This window comes from Lepisosteus oculatus, chromosome 9 (assembly GCF_040954835.1).
Source record: "Lepisosteus oculatus isolate fLepOcu1 chromosome 9, fLepOcu1.hap2, whole genome shotgun sequence".
NCBI classification, from domain to species: Eukaryota; Metazoa; Chordata; class Actinopteri; order Semionotiformes; family Lepisosteidae; genus Lepisosteus; species Lepisosteus oculatus.
Window position 1 is genome coordinate 3,276,867 of NC_090704.1, and position 20,553 is coordinate 3,297,419.

At 45.9% G+C, this 20,553-nt stretch overlaps 1 protein-coding gene across 1 annotated transcript; it reads left to right on the forward strand.

Moving 5' to 3' along the window:
- The first annotated feature begins 6,516 nt into the window (after positions 1–6,516).
- On the forward strand, positions 6,517–19,164 carry pif1 (PIF1 5'-to-3' DNA helicase homolog (S. cerevisiae)). The gene is made up of 13 exons (XM_006634784.3): positions 6,517–6,593; positions 7,877–8,445; positions 8,837–8,966; positions 9,427–9,552; positions 10,190–10,343; positions 10,770–10,884; positions 11,232–11,338; positions 12,584–12,723; positions 13,566–13,672; positions 13,952–14,039; positions 14,311–14,456; positions 17,275–17,466; positions 18,102–19,164. Exons 2-13 carry the CDS (start codon positions 7,885–7,887, stop codon positions 18,147–18,149), a joined length of 1,914 nt encoding a protein of 637 aa, XP_006634847.2. The 5' UTR covers positions 6,517–6,593; positions 7,877–7,884; the 3' UTR covers positions 18,150–19,164.
- Positions 19,165–20,553: the final 1,389 nt, after the last annotated feature.

The window sequence follows — 20,553 nt, forward strand, 5'->3', positions numbered from 1 at the left end:
ACTGACCTTGAGTAATGATTGAAAATTAAACATAAGATTTAACATACTAAGCCCCTTTATACAGTTAAAACTACCCATTATTACATGGTTTATTACATAAACTACTGCCTATGTAACAGGACTTGCCGTGAGACATCAATAAGAATCACTTAGGCATCTCTGGGAGATCATAATGCAACCTCCCTGTGCCTCTGCTACAAAAAATAAGAACAGAGTCACATTACATTTATTCTTACAACCACAGGCAAAAGAGTGTGATGAACTGGTCGCAATGATCTTTGGAAGCAGGATTGTCATGTCTTTTTAAAGGTGAAAAAAACTCATTGTTGTTTCAGTGACTGAATGTGTACGGTAGAGACCGACTCCCACTTCAAGCCATTGAATACTTTTTTCAGAGTGGGGTGAATCATAAGATCATCAGTTCCTTCCATGGCTCATTACAGGAGTAGAGTAGAATGATAGAAAACCTGTCTAACCCAGAAGGTCATTAATGTAGGCTGAAGGCAGAGGAGCTAGTTGTAGCTTATGAGTGCAGCTTTGTCAGTGACATTTCACAGTATAATTGGGTGTAATGGAATAAGGGCATCTGGCAGATAAACTGAACCAATGATTTGGGTTGCCAGAGACAGATGAACACGTTTTTGAGGTGCAGTTTAATAATGTGCACTCTGCACAGAACTTATATACAAGGGATTTCCAAGGGAATTTAAAACTGAGAACTGGAAGCACCTCTTTGCACAAAGGGTGATGGAAGTTTGTCTGGAACAAACTACCCAGTCATCTCCTCAAAGTTCATATCTTCACCTCTTTCAATGAATAGCTGGTCAAGCATCTGGGATCAATTAGCTACTAAATAACAAAGTAGACAGATGGGATGAATGATCTCTTGTTTGCAAGAGGGGCTTACCGTTTGTCTTAAAAAGATTTACTGTATTTACTGTATTGTTATGATCAGGTTAATGGCAATCGCAGACTTAATTTGTGATGCAGAATGGAGAATATAAAGGACTTTATGGGCCTTGTACTCACATAACATGTCTTTTCTTACGTGTTAGGATGCACATTTTGGCAATTTTAAGCAAAGTAGAAATAAAAGCAGACACCCATTCACCTGGGAGGGATTGCACAAGATCTACAGTAAAAAGCTCTTTATTACTGTCCTTTATTACTTGTGTGTACAGATTGGTACTGTTTGTTGAGGCTTGTTATCATGATTGAGCATGTTTCAGAATGGCTGTATAGTTCTATTTGCTGTGCCTGCGCCAGGGTCACATTCCATGATGTGATTTATTCCTCTCAGAAGAACAACAGATTGTAGCCTCTGAACTGACAGGTTCATGTTTCCATTTAGAAATGTCACCATTTTGCCCTACAGAATGCACAATTGTGGAACACAATTGAGTCATATAAAATCATTTGGAGATCCAGAAAAGGTATTTTATATTGCATTGATATGAGTATAAGCCCTTAATGATGAGGTCAGAAATATTTTTTTATGACATAATACTTTAAGGTATTTGAACTGGCTCTAAGAAAAGTAATGGAGCCATGAAAACACCACATTTAAACATTGGCTGAACACTGAAAAATGATTCAGTTTTTGTTTAAATATTTTATTGACATTTGATCAGTATTGTGAATAGCCAGAGTTAAGAATAAAAAGGCTGTTTTTTTTGTGGAGCAGACCATTTTTTTTTAATATACCATATTAAAACAATTGCATGATTTGCCTGACGTTGTGGAAAAAAAAAACTTTTAATTTCTTCAGTGAGTCATTGGCTGTGATTGAGAGGTTACTGTTCTCGGAGATAAGCAATATTGTTTCCTTGGGAGCTGACAGCTAAGCTGGTGGTGACTCAGAAGAAAAAGTAAATTGTCCTCTCACTAAAGCAATATTACTCCTTGTTTGTAATATCTTGTTACTGTACTTGTCCAGATTGTAATATTCAAACTTATATTTTGAATTTTACTTTTCTGCTCCTTAAACACCTCCATACGGTAACTACAAGATTCAACCACCTTGATCGTGTCCTTTAGGTACTGCCACTATCGCATCCCAGTGAAGATTTTAATGAGTTTGTGTTAATTGACTTTTTCTTCCAGATTAATAAGCTTCCCATGTAAACGAGATGAATCAAACAACATAAGAAAATAACAGTTACCCCTCCTGCTCTGACTTAAATAGATGTTAAATATCAGCTGTGTAATTTCTGATCATGATCAAAGAGTTGGACAATAATTTAATGTACACCATTTATATTAACTTTATATGCTGTGTTTCAACTCCCTTATTCTGTCAAACTCAGCTTACAGCAGACATTTCAATATTTGTTCCTTTGCTTCTGTAGGAATGTGTCTTATGTTTTTATTTGGAAGGAATATTTTCTTCACACGTAAGACCTTTTTTATCAGTTTCCCAGAGAGATATATTAAACAAATAAAATGGGTCCATCTGTTCTGTGCTCGTTTGAGAAGCTCCTTGTTAGTTTTTGACATTTCACACAAACTATCCGATCTTCTCTGACTCTTAGACGATGCAATGACATCACGCTGCTGAAATATGTAGCTTCAGTTTGGGTTCTCTGCTGCTACAAACATTAACAGTAATGCGTCTAAATGCACTGCTTACAGGAAGGTAAAAGTTTAATTGGAATTGTTGCTAACGGTGTAACTGCTAGCTTACTGACGCGACATATTCCCAGTAGTGTTCAATAACACAGCTGTCAGTTAAGTCTCTCCTACACGGCCCACTTGTCAGAGAGAATTAATAGCACATAGTGGCTGTCGGTAAATAATTCTGCATGTTGTAATCAATACATTAAAAACCAGCTCTTCCTTGCCTCTGTTCCTGTAACTATGCAATGCTGGCTTTCATCACAGAGGCAGTTGTAAAGCAAATGGGAATGTGTGGCAATCTCTGATCACCCGATGACCTGTTTTGAGTTTCAGCAAGAGGATTCCCGGAAAAGGTCGATATTGCAGGGGGAGATGATCAGTTTACTTTTTTGTTTTTTTATTCAGGAACTGTGTTGGCGTGCTCAAGAGGAAGAGGAAGCTAACAGATGAGCGCTGATCCCAGCCCGTGTTGAGCAGACAACCCAGTAAGGCCAGAGCACGATGGAGATCCACACTCGTCATCTGAACGGAGGCTCAGTGTTCTCACAGCGGGGCAGAGGCAATGGCAGGATCTCCTTGAGGGGTGTCTGCTGGGCGATCACAGGGGCTCTTATTTGTCAGCCACTGCACCGTCCCCTCCTTGGCTCTTTGGTCTGATCGGCTGGCTGCAAGCCTCTGTTCCGCACACGCTGACCTCCGAGTGGACAATCAATACTGATTAGGGGTGAGGGAGAACAAGCCTGGGCACAGACACTCGGCAGAGCTGGCAGGCAGAAGCGTTATGCTCTGCCAGCTGGTGCCACTCAAGCATGTCTCAGCCCTGAACCTTCTGATGATGATTAATGGCCCCTCCCAGGGTCACTGGAGCAGGCAGAGCTGTGCTGTACAGCAGGGCTTACTCTAAAACCTCCTGTTCTGGGCTTTTAAACGCATCCATATTGGCTTACGATCTGTGTATGTCTGCGTCTCTGATGTGACATTCTTTCCTGTAAGGCGTACGTTGTGTGATGAATTGCAGTTTGGCGTGAGGGATTCCTAGCAGGAGAGACCGTGGTGTAGCAGAACGTGACGTTTGAACAGACAGTAAGTCACTCAGTATGGTCCCAGGTGGGCCTGTGCTGCGGCCCCCTTGAGCAAGGTACTCCTCTCAGATTGCTCTGGTCAGTGCTCTGCTGTAGAAATAGGTCTCCAGGGCTTTCACTGTAGAATGGGAATTTGCTCCATGTGACCTATCTAGTAAAATAAGTGAAGCAATGGTGTATGTCCTGTAATACAGTGAGGTGCAAACACACATAACATCCCCACACGTCTCTCTCGTGTGCCACGTGGTACACTGGAGCAGACTGGGAGGTGTTAAAAGGCTACAAACCCAACAAGCACCCTGCCCACACACGTTCCCATCACTGTGCTCAGCACGTGTTTCTCTCCTCGGTGTCCTCTACAGCTCAAAGATACCACGGTACTTTCAAAAAGTAGTGGGGTGTTAACCGTGGTGCCGTGGCTCAGTTCCTCTCTAGGTCTGAACCATCTGGCCTGATTTGTGGGGTGCAGCAGGGCTGCTGTGTGTCACCCGGGGGGCTGCACCCCAGTGTGGGGTTCAAGGGTCGCCTCTCACATGAAGAGCACTTTGGGATCCTTTTGGATGAAAAGCACGATATAAATGCGAGGCATTATCATTATTACACTCTAACCTTCTAACCCCTTTTAAGCGCTTCTGTGTGTTCAAGACTCCTTCCTGGCTTCTCTCCAGCATCAAATTATTTGTTCTGTCTTCAAAGCAGTTTTTATTTACATACGACTTGAAGCCCTTGAAATAATAAATCCACTGCTACTGCACTTGATGCCGGTTGTTAACGCAAACCCTCCTTTATCTCACAGTGCTAGGCAGTGAGAACAAAGGCTCTGCTCAAAAATGTGACATTCATCAAGTTTTAACATAGCAAATATTTACCTTCAGAAACCAAAGAAAAAACGCAATTCTGTTTTTCAGCTTTTGGCAAGGAAAACAATGTAATTAACAACCGTGTACGAATACTTTTTGTTTTTTTTTTATTAAATGACTGCAGGCTAGCGAGGTCTTTAATATTTGTTTGTCAGCTTTGGCAAAAAGATTCAATACTCCTGATGAATTCAGACCTGGATGCAATCGTGTACGATATTATTTAATCTAACTTCAATAAGGTCAATTACCAAAGAGAATTTCACAAAATGTTTTGAATTCCCTTTCAAATATTCTTTGAAAATTAGAGGATGAATTAAACATTCACTCACTCCCCACCCTGTCATGCAGCTTGTTTATGTTACGTTATGTTATTTCACTGTTATTGTTATTGTGTTACTGTCTATTGTCTTATCTTCTGTTCTATTTATATACTGCACCTGAGTGACTCATGAGAAACACTCTTCGCTATACTGTGCACCTGTGTGCATATAATGACAAATAAAGTTGAATTGAATTGAATTTATACACAGCCCATGTTGCGTTTGGCAGATTTTGGTAGAACACTCACACTGCTTCATGTTCAGTTAATACAATCATGCCTGTGTTTGCACCAGTACAATAAAATCTTCAACATCTTCAAGTGAGCTGAGGAATCCAGTTACTCTGCAGGCACTGCATTGTAAAGAATAGCTCTTGTCACCCTACGATAGCTCAATACAGACGGCTCAGCCTTTGACAGCCAAGCTCATATTTCACTAAGTAGCCTTGTTCCAACGTCACAGAGCAGTAACCCATTGAAAACCCAATCACCCTGAGAACTCCCATGATTGCCACCATCCCTGCATGATGAATAGTTGCATAGTCCTGAGCAGGGAGCAAATTTGTGCTTCATTCTCCTCTGCTATGCGGTACATTCAATTCAATTCAACTTTATTTGTGATTGTACTTACACAGGTGCATAATATCATAAAAAAAGAAGCAGGCAAGTAGGTAACAAACGCTGTCACGCTGTCCTTGAATTTGGACCAGTGTTTCACTGGCATTCACACCCAGCAGTCGAATAAATCTACAAATCTGCAGCAACAAGATATTTATTTTATCCAGCGCCGTCCGTGATGAAAACAATTCAAAACACTCATTCAAAAAAAAAACATGACAAATATTAAAAGGGTAAAAATAAAAACCTCAAATTAAATTGAAACACTCTGTTTAAAACGCTGATAACGCTCTGTTTCGGACAGGAGCGTTTTTTTAAAGCGTTCAAGAAGAATGTGATTTTGACCGAGCGACTTAACTCCTGTGCAGTCTGCACCCCTCAATAGGGGTCCATACATTTTGAGAAAGGGGCAGTTTCGATTAAATGCAATGCGTTAGGGACAATACATGAATATTTGCTGTGTCGCATTTTATTTCGAGTGTGTAAATCGTGTCTTATTGCGTGTAATGAAGAGTGCTGTGTGGGGTTACCCAGCTGTGGGTGGCTGTGTTCATGACCGTGCAGGTTATCGGTTCCCCTTAATTGGATTCTAGTTATGAGCTGCTTTACTGTCGCCTCTGGACAGCACAGAGCAGAGCTCCTGTCTCGGAATGTGACCTGAAATAACATTTCCCCGCCGGTTACATTAAGGAAATAAAAGCCACGGCAGAAGACAGATGAAGCTCGTGTGAGTAGCAGGGTTATTCCAATATTTTTTTTTTATTAAATCCCACAGCTGATCGTTAACAACCCCTACGCAGACGCTCACACCGTAATTGTCTATTGCTGCTTTCGTCAGAGAGGAGCGAGATGCGGACTTAAGAGAGCGCAACACTGACGTCATTTATGACGCGTTTGGAGGCCGGGCTGTGTGACGTCAAACACCGCCCCTTCTTAGCCGAACCCCTTTCATTGGTTGAAGGGTCGAACGCCGCCGATGTTCATTGGCTGAGAGTTTAAATCTCCTTACAATTGGTAGATGCGCTGACACCGGCAGATTTGAAAAGTGCTTCTGAGCTCCGAGACAGTGAGCAGCTAGTTTGTGCTAAGAGTGGGCAGGTAAGACAAACTATTAGGAAAAAAGAAATACAAATTGCCAATTTTCTTGCTAGTCGTAGTACTCGTTTTTGAACCGTCGGTCAGCATGTTTTTTCGATTTGTTAAATGCCACTGTAGGTTTCGTTAATATTTTAAACGAAGGTTAAGGCACTGTTGTCTTACCCTCATGCGATATTAAATCTGATCTGGGAACGTGGAACTGATCTGTTCTCCTGGTTTAACCCCGTTAAATCTGATCTGCTTATCCAGCTTCTAACAATAACGTGGGAGCTTTTGTGTCATTGTTTAATCACTTAAGATTGAGCTGCAGCCAGCTATCGTCCAGAATCGTAAAAAGTGAGTCTGCTTCGAAAAAAAATAAATTCTTTATTCTTGTTAGCCTACCACACTGCATCAACTGACCGTCATTTGCAAGACTTGGACAAGACGGTTATCTCCGATGATTTCATGTTTCGTTAAAGTGCCTGAAACATAAAACATTCAAAATGTTCTTCTTGTATACTCGTAATTTGGTTTATCTGTAACAGTAACTGTATGCGGTTGGATGCATCGTGAGGTCTTTAATCTCAAACAAGTTACGTTTTTTTTATGTAGGGTGTTCCTATTATTACTGTTTATATTGCTAGCGTTTAGCAGATGCTTTTATTGAAAGAGACTTGCTTTTTGAGCCCTTTAGCATACACGGGCGTTTTCTCTGAGCAATCAAAGGTACAGTACAACAGCAGTCTCGCACCAGGATATGAACCCACAACCTGTATCCTGTATGCTGTATCCTCTGTGCAGCACTGCTCTGGTTTATACTTTCTCACAGAACCGCAGTATGCAAAAGGTTTGATACACATTGCTGGACAGCTCCGAACTGGAGGCTGCGATGCCGTTACCTGGACTGTAAGGTGTCCACTGTGCTCAGGTCTTTACTAAGGAACGAACCGGTCAGGTAGTGGTTTGCGGCTCTTGGTCAGTGAAGAGCAAGCCACCCCTCCATCCATTCGTTTTCGAACCACTTCATCCAGTTGAGGCTTGCGGGGGATCTGGAGCCAGTCCATCACAGGGCAGGTGCAGACACACACGCACTCTCCCACCAGGGCCAATTCCCCCCCGACGCCAGTTATCCTACAAGTGTGTTTTTGGACTGTGGGAGAACCCAGAGAGAATCTATGCAAACTCCGCACACATATCACCCCAGATCTGGATTTAAACATGGGGCTCCGGCAGTGGAAGGCAGGAGTGTTGATAACTGTGCCGCCCTGAGAACACATTTATCCATTCCTTCCTGAATACAGGTCCCACGATGCTGCCGGGAGCAGAAAATGCCGAACTGCGGTGCTGTTGCGCCGTGGAACAGCTGAACCCCGCGGGGCAGGCCACCAAGCGGCAGGTCATCCGCAGGGCGGGGGTCACTCTGGGGCGCAACGAGTTCCAGGAGCTGGTCCTGCGCGTGGACGACGGCCGGGCCCCCCAGAGCTTCCTGCTGCGGGAGATCCAGCTCTTCACCCGCTTCGCCCGGGACGGCAAGAGCACCGTCCGGCTGGTCCCGGACAACGTGCAGCTCCTGCTCTCCGACTGCCCCCCGGACCAGCTGCGCGCCTTCCTCAAGACCCTGAGCATCAAGCACCAGGCCTGGCAGCAGGCCGGCAAGCCCCTGGGGGTCCGCGCCAAGCTGCTGGCCGGCCTTCCCCGCAGCTTTGAGACCATCAGCCCCGTGCAGCTGAAGGACGTCCAGCAGGCCAGCAGGCTGCGGGAGCAGGCCGCCGCCCAGCCGCCGGCCAGGGAGCTGGGGCACAGGTCGGGCAACGGGGCCGGCTCCTTGCAGGTGAAGCGCAGGAGGCCCGAGTCGACAGACAGCAGCCCGGTGAGGGGCCCGTGGCAGGGGTCCGCGGCGCCGGGGGGGGGGGATGACCTCAGCGTTGGTGTCCACGAGTGGCAGGGGCTGTGCTCCTGCCTGATCAAGCAGCACGGTTTCAAGAGCTTGGAGCGGGAAGGGTTGTCCTGCTGGTTTTCAGGCCAGCTGAGCTTAATTAGTTAACTAAGCTGTAACTGAACCACGAAGGAATTACCCGATGGGGAATTTTTTTGAGACTTGTAACGCCGCTCGGACGTCTGGCTTTTTATTTTATGTAGGACATGCAGTAATCAAAAGGCCACTTTCTCCACGTTTAAATAAACACTCGGGTGAACTGAATCTCAAAGTCCGCTCCAGGACTGGGGAGCCCTGTTTTAATCCCCTATCCTGTGTGCCCCAGGTGAGAGCCCTCCATCCAGCCAAGAAGCCGATCCTGACCTTGCCTGTCGGGAGGAAGCTGTCCAAGGAGCAGTCGCTGGTTCTCAGTGCTGTCCTCAGCGGGAAAAACGTCTTCTTCACAGGCAGCGCAGGTACTGGCGCTCTGGTGAACCCTGTCTGCTGTCCCCACTTCACACGCAGAGCAGCTGAATGAGCCTGCCCAGGTCTCAGGGCTGCATCTCCCGAGCTCCAGCAGTGAGGTGGACCAGACACTGTCAGATATTCTTACAAGCACCAATGAACACCTTCCAGAAATACTTCCACTAGAATGAACAAGTTTTTTAAAAAACTTGACTGTTTATGTGTCAACACATCTATCTCCATTACTGCATATTGACCAGTGTCTGATTCACATTTCCAATTGTTCTTCAAATGTTAATTGTAGCACTTTCTCACTAGTTTATTACAGTGTACCTCAAGAAATAACATTTTTCATAGCGTCTGAATTTATCACATAAGGTGTGCTATCATGGAAAGACGTGTTTTTTGTTTTCACGTTTCTCTAAATTATTTTCTGAAGCCCCAATATGAGCTCATATTTTTTTTTCTCAGGTACAGGAAAATCCTTCTTGTTGAAGAGGATTCTGGGATCCTTGCCCCCCAAAAGCACCTATGCCACGGCGAGCACTGGCGTGGCCGCCTGCCACATCGGCGGAACCACTCTCCACGCCTTCGCAGGTGGGGGAGGGTCTGGGGGCGGAGTCTCTCGGCCAGGCAGTGCTTCCCGAGATCGGGGGCTGAGAGATTCAGCACTGCGCTGGTATGGTACAAGACCACCTGCCGTGAGGTTTACCACTTAGGCCCAGATTACCTCCAAAATTTCATCCCCCCTTGTAACCGATGGGGATGATCAGGCAGCGGGAAGATACCTCAGACCCAGTCTTTATTAACTGGCACTCGGCAGGATAGATAAAGGTTATGGACAGTGCCTCCGGAGTGCAGTTTGCAGGTGGATCGCTGTCTGGTGCTTCAGTCCCCTCCCACCTCCCAGCATGATGCTGGCTAGCTGGCTTGGCGGCTCTCCATGTTCCCTTTGTACTGGGCAGAATCCTGCATTGTGCCCAGGGTTACCACGATAGACGCCCTTGTTAAAGTTACTAATTATCTTCTTGTGGCTTCTGATTCTCTACCTGTCCTACTTCTCCTTGACCTCAGTGCTGCTTTGACACTGTTAATATCTGACCAAGTGGGAACGTGTACTGTAGATGGTGAATAGCATCAGTCCGGCTTACTGTGACCCTCGCCGGGATCTACAGTAAGCCGGTTCGCTCCCTCGGTGTCTCACCGTCTCCCCGTGCCTTCTGCTGCGTGGCAGGGATCGGCTCCGGGTCCGCCCCGCTGGAGCAGTGCCTGGAGCTGGCCCAGCGGCCGGGGGTCCTGCAGCACTGGACCAGCTGTCGCCATCTCATCATCGACGAGGTCTCCATGGTGGAAGGGGAGCTCTTCGACAAGCTGGAGGCCATAGCCAGGTACCTCGGTCCGCGCCAGGCTTAGGGGTCACTCGTGCTTCTATTATTGCCGAACACGCAGTGGTTACTTCCACGCTGGAGAAACTCAAAAGAACACGCAGTGCATCGCTTGAAGAAGGCGGAGAGGGGAGTGAATATTCACTTCTTCCTTTGCAGCCTACACACACTGACAGAGCTCCCCACTCGAGCCCTACAATGCGTCATTACATTGAGGCAGCCAATCCAGTTTTATGGATCTCATATCGGCTGTAGGAGCTCATCAGCGTCTGGTTTCACAAGCCTCGGAGTCTTTTTGAGAAATGTCTCGTTCCTTTGGGTTGAAATAAGCACCCAGGCTGGCAAATCGTTGGATCAAGCTGCTGTGTGATGGGCTCTTTCCATGAGCAGACTGTTAACGTTCTCCCTGGCTCTTGTGTGGGCGTCTAGGTCCATCCGGAGGTCACCAGAGCCCTTTGGAGGGATCCAGCTGATCGCGTGTGGAGACTTCCTGCAGCTTCCTCCTGTCACCAAAGGCAAGGTGAAGCCCAAGTTCTGCTTCCAGGTGAGTACCCTAGGGGCAAGACGGCAGGAAGTGGTCTTGCCATGGTTTGCATACTCTAGAGTTTCACAGGGATTTTAAACAGGACGACTCCTTCTGGATCTGTCGGAGAATGGATCTGTATTGATTTCCTTTACTCTGGATCTTTATTATTTAAAAGCATCTTGCCATGAGGTCCGTCAATCTCCCATCTCGATGTGACGCTCTGGACTAGAAGCCAGTGAAACCCGACATGAGCAAGACTGGTTCTCCAGCCACTACAGCTAAAACGTTTTCATGGCGTGCCGCGGTTTGAAGGTGGAGCTTGAGAGGAAAGAAATATCGGAAACCAGAAATGATTTTGGTTTCAGGCAAGAAGCTGGAGGAAGTGTTTCCACCTGAACATGGAGCTGACTGAAGTGCGGAGACAGACGGACAAGACTTTCATCTCTTTGCTGCAGGCTGTAAGAGTTGGCAAGTAAGTGCGGAGGAGGGGATCTTAATGGTTTATCCAAGTATATAAAGGCTATACTTTCTACAGAGAAACGGCCAGATTCCATGACGCATAGTCCCATCTTTCTTTGAGAATGGGTAAATGCTTTTCCAGCTTTAACTTCGACCTGTTGTAATATTTCACTTTTTAAAGTTTATTTCACTTTAAGTTCTGTTGAATCTTTTATGATGGTTGTCTTCAATCTTCTGGACGTGCGGTTGTTTTTGTCTGCATCAAACGTACTGTATGCACTGTGTATGGCAGTCGTTCTCTAGTCCTGGAGATTGGAGAGTGTGATGAGAAGCTGTCTGCGGAACTGCATTAATCTGTTTCGGATTACTGGGTTCATGAAAAGCGGGCCTAGTGGTTAACCCTTTCATCCAACAGATATTGGAATACAAACTCCCTCTCTATACGTTTCATGTGCTGCAAATGTTTTTAAACAACACAAAATTCCATTATTAGTCTCTTTCCCCCTGTCATGACAGGTTCAGAAGAAACTCAGTTTTGGGCTCTTTCAACTGGGAAGTTACTTCCTGTTAATACTGCAACAAGAAGCTTTGGCTTGTGATGCATTCGTGCTGGACTAATGTTTTATTGAAATCCCATCCTCCCTTTCCTTCATAGTTTTTCACCCTTTCAATACGTTACCTGTGAAACATTAGGATTCCTCAAGTTCATTTACTTGAAAATCATTTTTCACCCCTTTTCCTTAAAATAAAAACACAACTTCAATTAACAATAGCCTCAAAACTCTCCTTAGCTTGCTTGCTCGCCAGGGCTTGCACGTCAAAACGGTCGGGCATCTAGGTTAGATTATTCTAGCTCTCCTGCATATTGATGGAACTTTAATTACATTACAGCTCCAAGCAGAAATCGATTCCAGAAAGGGCTAATGGAAAATTAAGTGCCGAATCAGGACTGGGAATAAGTTGCACTTCTTTCATGCAGAACTGCCAAAGCTAGCCTGTAGTTGTTTATACAATAGGCTTTCAGGAAATGGAATGGCTTTCTTAGGTTCTTTTAATCAATAATAACTAGGAAATGACCAGCACTGCTCACTTCTCATCTTTATATACCTTCTCTCCCAAGCCAGTAGAGACAGGATACAGACCATTCTCTTGACACTGGGGCAAGGTGGGGGGGAGGTCTTAATATTTTGGCCGGTGAGTGTATATATACTCTTTAAAGAAACTAAGTTACAGGAATGATTTCTTCTCTTTGCCTCAGGGTGACCGAGGAAGTCACAGCCCAGTTGATGAACACTGCCTACCACCGTATCGAAAGGGATGGTATCCTAGCAACTAGGCTATGCACACACAAAGATGATGTAGAACTGACCAATGAGACAAAACTCCAGCAGTTACCAGGTAGGTTTGGGCAACTTTGCCAGATGGCATTGATTCTTTTTTTTTTTTTAAGTCATCAGTCCCTGCTGTGTCATCTTCTGTCTGTGAGATGCGATGTTAATGACTAACGTAGCCTCCAGTGTGGAACCAACGGCCTAGAGTACATCCTGGACCTTTCCCCTGTCACAACGGCCATCGCGCAGAGCCCAGAAGAGATGAAGGTGTATTATTGTGCTTGAAAAGCCATGGTGATCTGCAGAATTGAGATGCACAGAGTTCCTGTGTGATCCTTTCAGCTGATGAACCACTTGAGCTGTAACAGATGAGAGGAGTCTCTCCGCTGGCAGGACAGGATAAAACTGAAAGCAGGTCTCCTGGCAGCAGCTTTGGCACAAAGAGCAGGTGTTTGTGGCAGAGCAGTAATTCACAGTGATCTCTTTATCACTTCCACCCTTGTTCATTCCCGGATTGAAAGCGTGGTACCTCTCACTTAATCAGCCCCCTGGAAGATGCAAACTGCTTTTTTTCTGGCCGTGTGTCGATAATAATAATAATAATTGCTTACATTTATATAGCGCTTTTCTGGACACTCCACTCAAAGCGCTTTAGAGGTTATGGGGACTCCCCTCCACCACCACCAATGTGCAGCCCCACCTGGATGATGCGATGGCAGCCATAGTGCGCCAGAACGCTCACCACACGCCAGCTATCAGTGGGGAGGAGAGCAGAGTAATTAAGCCAATTTATAGAGCTGCAGCACTATAAATTGATGTGCCGTGTTGACCTCGCGCCCTCCGTTGGCGTGTCTGAATGGGCACGCCTGTACCCCCTCCCACTATCTGCTTCTCCTGTTCCCTTGGCAGGAGCGGTGAGAACCTTTGAGTCCGCGGACAGCGACCCCCAGCTGGCGACGCTGATCGACGCCCAGAGCCCCGTGGGGCGCGTGCTGCAGCTCAAAGTGGGGGCGCAGGTGAGGTGGCGTTTCTGGGCCGACGGCTGGAGCTGAACTCAAAGCGCCGTGCGTCTCGTACGGGGGGGGAAAAATACAGCTCATTTTCCCTAGAGACGCAGAACCGAGCCTTCATCGAATTCGAAGATTGTTGTGTTAAAGTAGCCATACCAGGACTACCTCTTGATATAGAATTGATGAAACCCACTATCCCGTAGTGGGACTGGGAGACCTCGGCTCTGTATTCGGTGCCCCGGCTGCAGGCCGGAGCAGTCCTTGAGCCTCCCGTTTCTGCTGCAGGTGATGCTGACGAAGAATCTGGACGTGCAGCGAGGCCTGGTGAACGGGGCGCGGGGAGTGGTGCTGGGGTTTGAGCCTGGGAGCAAAGGTAGGCGGGGGACTCGGGGAACTGGAGGGTTTTACTGAGTCCACGCTACGTCTCTGTTGACGTAAGCTGGTGATGGAACATATTGAGATTCGTCTTTAAAACCTGGCGGTTTGGTCACCTTCACTCCACCATTGCTGAACGACCAGGCAGCGTTCTTCAGGCCAAGGGGAGCTTAAATGTTGTACCCCCGTTGTTTTTGTAATTTCCTACACCCGACGAGGCCGCTTTCCTTTGCCTTGCCTGAGCTGTAGCCCCTCTCTGCCCCCCCCAGGTCTGCCCCGCGTGCGTTTCCTGTGTGGGGTGACCGAGGTGATGAAGCAGGAGCGCTGGATGTTCAAGGCAGGAGGTGGGGTGTACCTGAGCCGTCATCAGCTGCCCCTGAAGCTGGCCTGGGCCATATCCATCCACAAGAGCCAGGTCAGCCGACCTCCTCTCTGCAGTGTGGAGAGACTCCTCCTCTTGGGGAGCCGTGTGTATAAGGAGCTCTTTATGGCTTTCTGGGTCATCTGGTCTGTGTGCAGCACGCTTGCAGAACTCTTAACTTCCTTGACCTAACTGTGTGTGGCAGTGTCTGGTGTTGGACAAACAGCAGCTTTTGTTTTTTTGCATTTAGCCGATTGGCAGCTCTTTGATCACTTGAATTGAACACACAGCGTCGTTTTGTACCTGAACAGTTGCTTTTGTCTGCAATTGCATTAATGCCCAGGAGCCAGAAAACCTGGGCATCTCAATCTGCAAAGTGAGCTGCAATTGCAGTAGTGTTTTGGAGCTGACCAATTACTCAGCCATGTCAGCCAAATGAGACACTTAGTTAAGTCATTTTGGGAGGGGGCTGTATTGTCTGTTTTCAGATCCTTAAAAATAAAAGTACAAATCAATTCCACAGTGTACAATTCCGGAACAAAAGCAACAAAATAGTCCAAGTAAAGACTGAGGGAGTATTTGCATACCTGCTACCTTACCCCAGCTAGGGAGCAGCTGTCCTGCAGGAGAGAGAGACTTCAGTCGTGAGGATTTTGTTTATTGTATGAATGTCTGTGAACCAACGACTTTGTGGACTTTGGGTGGAGGAGAGGAAACAGCTCATTGTCATGTATAACCTTGGGAGGTAGATAACAAAATGCCACACTCCAGTATAAATTATACCCCCAGATATATCCAATATGCCCTATTACATAATGTTATGGGGAATGGTTTAGGTCATGTCATTTACAGGAGGTGTTGCAGTTTACTGTGAGTCTTTGGCGTGCTTTTGGCAGAGCAAGGGTTAATCGTCTGATTGGTCTTTCACCTGTCTGCCCAGTCGCTCTTAGCTCTTTTAATTCCTGCGGTTGTGCTCGGTCAGGGAGGTTTAATACCTGCCCTTGCCTGCAGCCACTGGGAGATACGAGTGCGATTCGTTCAGCCCCTGGGAAGTCCGATCTGGGTGTGCTCTGTGACCACACTGGGCATGAGCCCTGCTTCTTACAGATCCACTTCCTGCAAACGCTGAGCAAGCTCATGGGGTGACTAGGAAATGGAGAGGATGGGAGCAGAGTGTTTGTGACCACATCCCAGAAACCCTTCTGCTTTCCTGTAAGCCAGTGTAAATTCTCGGCACTGTTAATGCAGGGGCCTTTTATTTGAGTGGCTGATTATCCAGGCTAATCTGTGTTGTGGTGTGATTGAAGTTACTGCCATTTCAATTTGGTATCTACTGTCACTTCACAGCACTCCATCAGTGAGCTATGCTGTTAGCTTCCTAATTAAATAGGAAAGGCTAAGGTGGTGATTTTTGCTCTGCTGACAATAACAGGGTATTAAGTGCTCAGTGCCAGAACTAAGCAGACAGAAACACAACAGATGTGACTTGACATCACAGTACTAGAGTGTGTGGCTGTAAAGAGAATGAGCCTTAAAGGAGATGTAATGTATATAACCCCCCCCCCCATATTTCAATAATAGTTCTGAAAGTCTGAGTGCAGTCTTTTGAATGGGGCATTCTATCCTTTGAAATTGGAAACTTAGGAAGGATTTTGTTATGGAATATGACCTGCGAACACAAATCTATCCTCATTATTACTCGTAAAACTTAATATTGCTACGTACTTGAAATTTCAAGCTTTTTCTTGTGGAGGATCATTTGTCCTGTTTGTAGCAGCATCTTTGGTATATATGATGTGATCTAACAGAATGACTTTCTTTTCAGTTATAAACACAGGCATAACCACTAATTGGCCTTTAGGGCTTTTGTCTGTTCCTGGCTTCAAAGAGCCATGTTGATCAGGACACTGCTGCTGTTGTGAATATTCATTAGTTGTCCTGCACTAATGAAAAGCCAAGGCAAACTCATTTTTTTTTTCTTCACTGCGCAGGACTGTCTAAACATTAGAGCTGCCTCAAGGCTTCTAAAATTAGGGAAAATAATTGCAAGCAATTCAGCAAACAATATTTGCTTGATTGCTTTGGTATGCATGCAGGTGTGCAGTGATGGTGTGAGTGATCTAATTAACTTTTTCACTTTAGTGCCATCTTCTCCAGCTTCAAATGAGAAAAAACTGGGCCTAAGCTATTAATAACCCGAATCAAAATCGCAATGAGTTAAATGTTCTCCTGGGAAAGAGAACTTCCAAGGGGAGAGAGGGAGTTTTTTTTTTACCATGTTATATTACTGTGTGGTTAATGGACATTTTTAAACTCTAGTAGTTCAGGTGGGGAGCTGCGTCAGCATGCGTAGGCTGCAAAGGAACAAGTAACAGGTTAATTCCATGCTGAAAAGAGAAGAAAGAAAACGCAACGTTTCGGCCGCGGAGCCTTCTTCAGGTGTAAGGGCTTCTTCACAGCTCACACCTGAAGAAGGCTCTGCGGCCGAAACGTTGCGTTTTCTTTCTTCTCTTTTCGGCATGGAATTAACCTGTTACCTGTTCATTTTAAAACCCTGCTTTTCGGTGAACACTTTTCAGAGCGGCTGTGCACGTCTCCAGTCTTGGAGGGCTGCAGTATCTGTGGATTTTCTTTCCCCCTCTGCTCTTAAAGGTGGAAATGGGAAATGTTCATCCCTGCTTTAGAGTGATCAGCACAAAAAAAAAAAGCTTAATTTCTTAATTGTTTCCTCTCAGCGGCATCAATGATAATATAGCTTCCAGCATGAAAACGGGGGTGTTTGTCTGTTTTGTTCAGCCTGTCCTGAATTGGAAGTGCGTGTCGTGTACAGTAGTGGCGCTGGCGTAGGGGCTGACTGCCGGTCTGTGTGCAGGGGATGACCCTGGACTGCGTGGAGATCTCTCTGTCCCGGGTGTTCGAGAGCGGCCAGGCGTACGTGGCCCTGTCCCGCGCGCGCAGCCTGGAGGGGCTCCGGGTCATGGACTTCGACCCCCGGGTGGTCTGGGCCGACGCCCACGTGCTGCAGTTCTACAGCCGGCTGAGGAAGGAGCGCCTGCTCGCGCAGGTAGGAGGGGCACGTTACTCCCGAGACGGGCGCCAGGCTTCTGTAGCGTCTTCCCTGGAACTGCTGGGATCCAAGGAGTTAAGGCAGGGGTAGGAGAAGGAGGCCTCCTAGCTGCAGGTTTGCAGGCTCCCTCTCACGTGATGCTCAAAGCTCCTAGTGAGCACTAAAGCCCTGTGTATTGCTAATGCAGCAGCAGTATACTAAGTATATTGGTGTCTCTTTAAGTTAGGTGGGGAGCTGCGTCAGCGTGCGTAGGCTGCAAAGGAACAAGTAATAGTTTTATTCCATGCTGGAAAAAAGAAGAAAGAGAACACAACGTTTCGGCCGTGGAGCCTTCTTCAGGTGTGGCTCTTTTTCCAGCATGGAATAAACCTATTACTTGTTCTTTTTAAGTTGGCATTTCACATCTATGCACCATTCTCCTTGACCTTGTTTTGGGGTCTTTTCCTCCTGCATTTCCAAGCGGGAGCCTGTTCCGTATCCCTGCCGGAGCTGCTGGCCTGTGTCGGAAGCCCTCCCAGTTCGGTCACACGCCCTGCCTGCCCAGAGTTCAGTATGATGGGGGACCAGTGTTGTATAAGGCGATGGTGGCTCCAATAGTTAGTGCACTACACCTGCACCTCTTTGTCTTCCAGGCCTCGATGGATGAGTATCTGAGCAGCGAGAACAAGGAGAATCGATGACGACAACCACGGCTGTCCTGCACTTTGTACGCCACTCCTGTTCCAGGAGCTTGCAAGCCCCGATCCTGGAGAGTCGCCATCTCGCAGTACAGTACAGGCAGCCTTAAAAGAACACTGAGCAGAGATCTGGCACACGTGGTAAATTTAAATGAAGCACTTGGGTGAACAGTTAGGTCTCTGAGCTCAGAAGGAATGAGGACAAGAAGATAGGGTGGCTATCCTGGACCGGAGTTGGAGACCCATGTCCGACACTGATGAACAATATCTTTGCATTGTGTATACTGTATATATATACTGTATATATTTTTCAGTTTTCTATGCCTTTTTATATCCATGTTTCAGTGTAGGCAATTCTGCTTTTCCTTGTAAGTATTTATAGTAGGGATGCTCAGCTTGCTACCTATCCATTACAGATCTTGGTCACAATCAGCTCCTTCAGTTGGTTGTTGGCATGACTGACATGCCAATTAAAGAGCTGGTTGCATGAAAGTGCTGACATGAACTGGATTGAAGAGGTCTGGACATGAATATCCATTATTTATCAGTATCGATCAGTGTCGTGACATTTTAAATAGTGGGAAAAGGCATCCATTTCCAGTCACTGTACATGGTAGTCCCAAGATGAGGACCTATGGTCTTTCTGTCCACTGTAATTAAACAAAGTGTAAACGAGGAAGTCTCGTGAAAAATGGTATTCTACGGTGGTGCAGAATAACCCAGGGTGTACCCTGCCTCGTGCCCATTGCTTGCTGGGATAGGCTCCAGCTCCCCCACAACCCTGTACTGGATGAAGTGGTTAGAAAGTGGATGGATGGAAACTGTCTTGACTTGAGGTTCTGCATTATTTGTTGTCGAATATTTAAATTCTGGAAACTTTCTTTCTATGAAAGATTTAGAATGAGTGTGACAGTTCAATTGTACATTGAATGAAGATATCCAACACAACCTGACGGTTTAACTTGGATACCAGACTATGTGGAATAAACATGCTAATAAACTGAATATTTTAACCCATCGCATTTTGTTGTTTGTCTAGAGCTGTTGCACCGAGAAAATATTGGTGTAAAACGTGTCGCGGAGCTAACTTGTAGGTTTTGTGAACATTATGGTGCCCTGTAGTGGTGTAATTAGAAAGGGAAATAACCTTCCTTATTCAAACCATTTAAAGCCTTTTCTGTCGGGTAGCTGATTTCAGGTTACTTCTACAAGGCTGAAATGTCCCGTTTCATATCTGGGACTAATGAAAGCCTTACCTGAACTGAACTGCCCAACCTCTAGTGACATGAACACCATAGAGGACATCACAGCCCTCCAAAGCCCAGGACTGCAAAACCCTGGGTTAACTAGATCAGTTCTTGACAGGAAACCTTCATGCTAATTAAGCACATTGGTTTGTTATTGTCAACAGGGGGACAATTGATCAAGTTCTCTAATTCTTTGGCAGCTGCTACTTGAAAGAGGCCCAGGATAGCACCAGAGGCCGTAATCCTTCAGGACCAGTTCCACAGACTTGATTTAGATTCGTTCTGCCTGTCTGTTTTGAAACGTCTCTGAATTAGTAAGCAAATATTCGTTCACTAATTAAAACGCTGTGGTGGTGAGGTCAAAGCAGAAACATGGAGGATGCAATTTAAACCACATAGGGAGATCTGTCAGTATTTTACTGCTAGTGCCTGTCTCCAGGGCATAAGTAATATAAAATCCAATCCTACGTAAGAAAATTGATATAAAAGGTATTTTTCTAACCTGGAAGGCATAACATCTTTTGTGTGGGTTTTATTGATGATTTACAGCGTGAACTCTTCTGATGTTCTCTAAATGAAATGAAACGTGTCACTAATTTCCTTGAGGTCATGCACGCTGCATTTGAAATTACTTGAACGAGACACTTCCTGTTAAGACTCCTGTACGAGTTTTTTTTTTAACTGAGGGGATTGAGAGAAACTTGACTTTTTGCTGGGGTTCAATAGCTGCTACTCAGCACGCCCTTTAAGTTGTTTTCAATAAAACCGGACGTCTGCTGCCACCTTGTGAAGACAACATTACATAACATCCCCAAATTCTGACACGTGTTTTTTGTTTTGTACCACAAACAGAATTGAAGACCGCGAACGCGGTTGTTTATTCATCCGGAGAAGGACTATTTTTACTTCAGTTTAGCGGCGTTAACACTTCATTTGAAATTCAAACCCAATTCAGCAGCAAATGACCGCAGCCCGTTGTGCTTTCGTAAAGCACGGTGCTTCGAAATTCGCGGAGAAATTACCTCTGCAAAACGGTGTTACACTTAGAGTCTATTAATACCTCCAGCGTTCTGACGCAAAGTGCAAACTCTGAACAGGAAGAGGGCCAGAGCAATAAACCTCATGACCTGCATTTTTACCTTCTTCTTAAGAAGAGCCTT

Excerpts from the sequence above, each read along its gene's own strand:
- pif1 (XM_006634784.3), top strand. The coding sequence starts at position 7,885 with ATGCTGCCGGGAGCAGAAAATGCCGAACTGCGGTGCTGTTGCGCCGTG. Across the intron at positions 8,446-8,836 it reads AGTCGACAGACAGCAGCCCG|GTGAGAGCCCTCCATCCAGC; the intron begins GTGAGGGGCCCG and ends TGTGTGCCCCAG. Across the intron at positions 10,885-11,231 it reads AGCCCAAGTTCTGCTTCCAG|GCAAGAAGCTGGAGGAAGTG; the intron begins GTGAGTACCCTA and ends TTTTGGTTTCAG.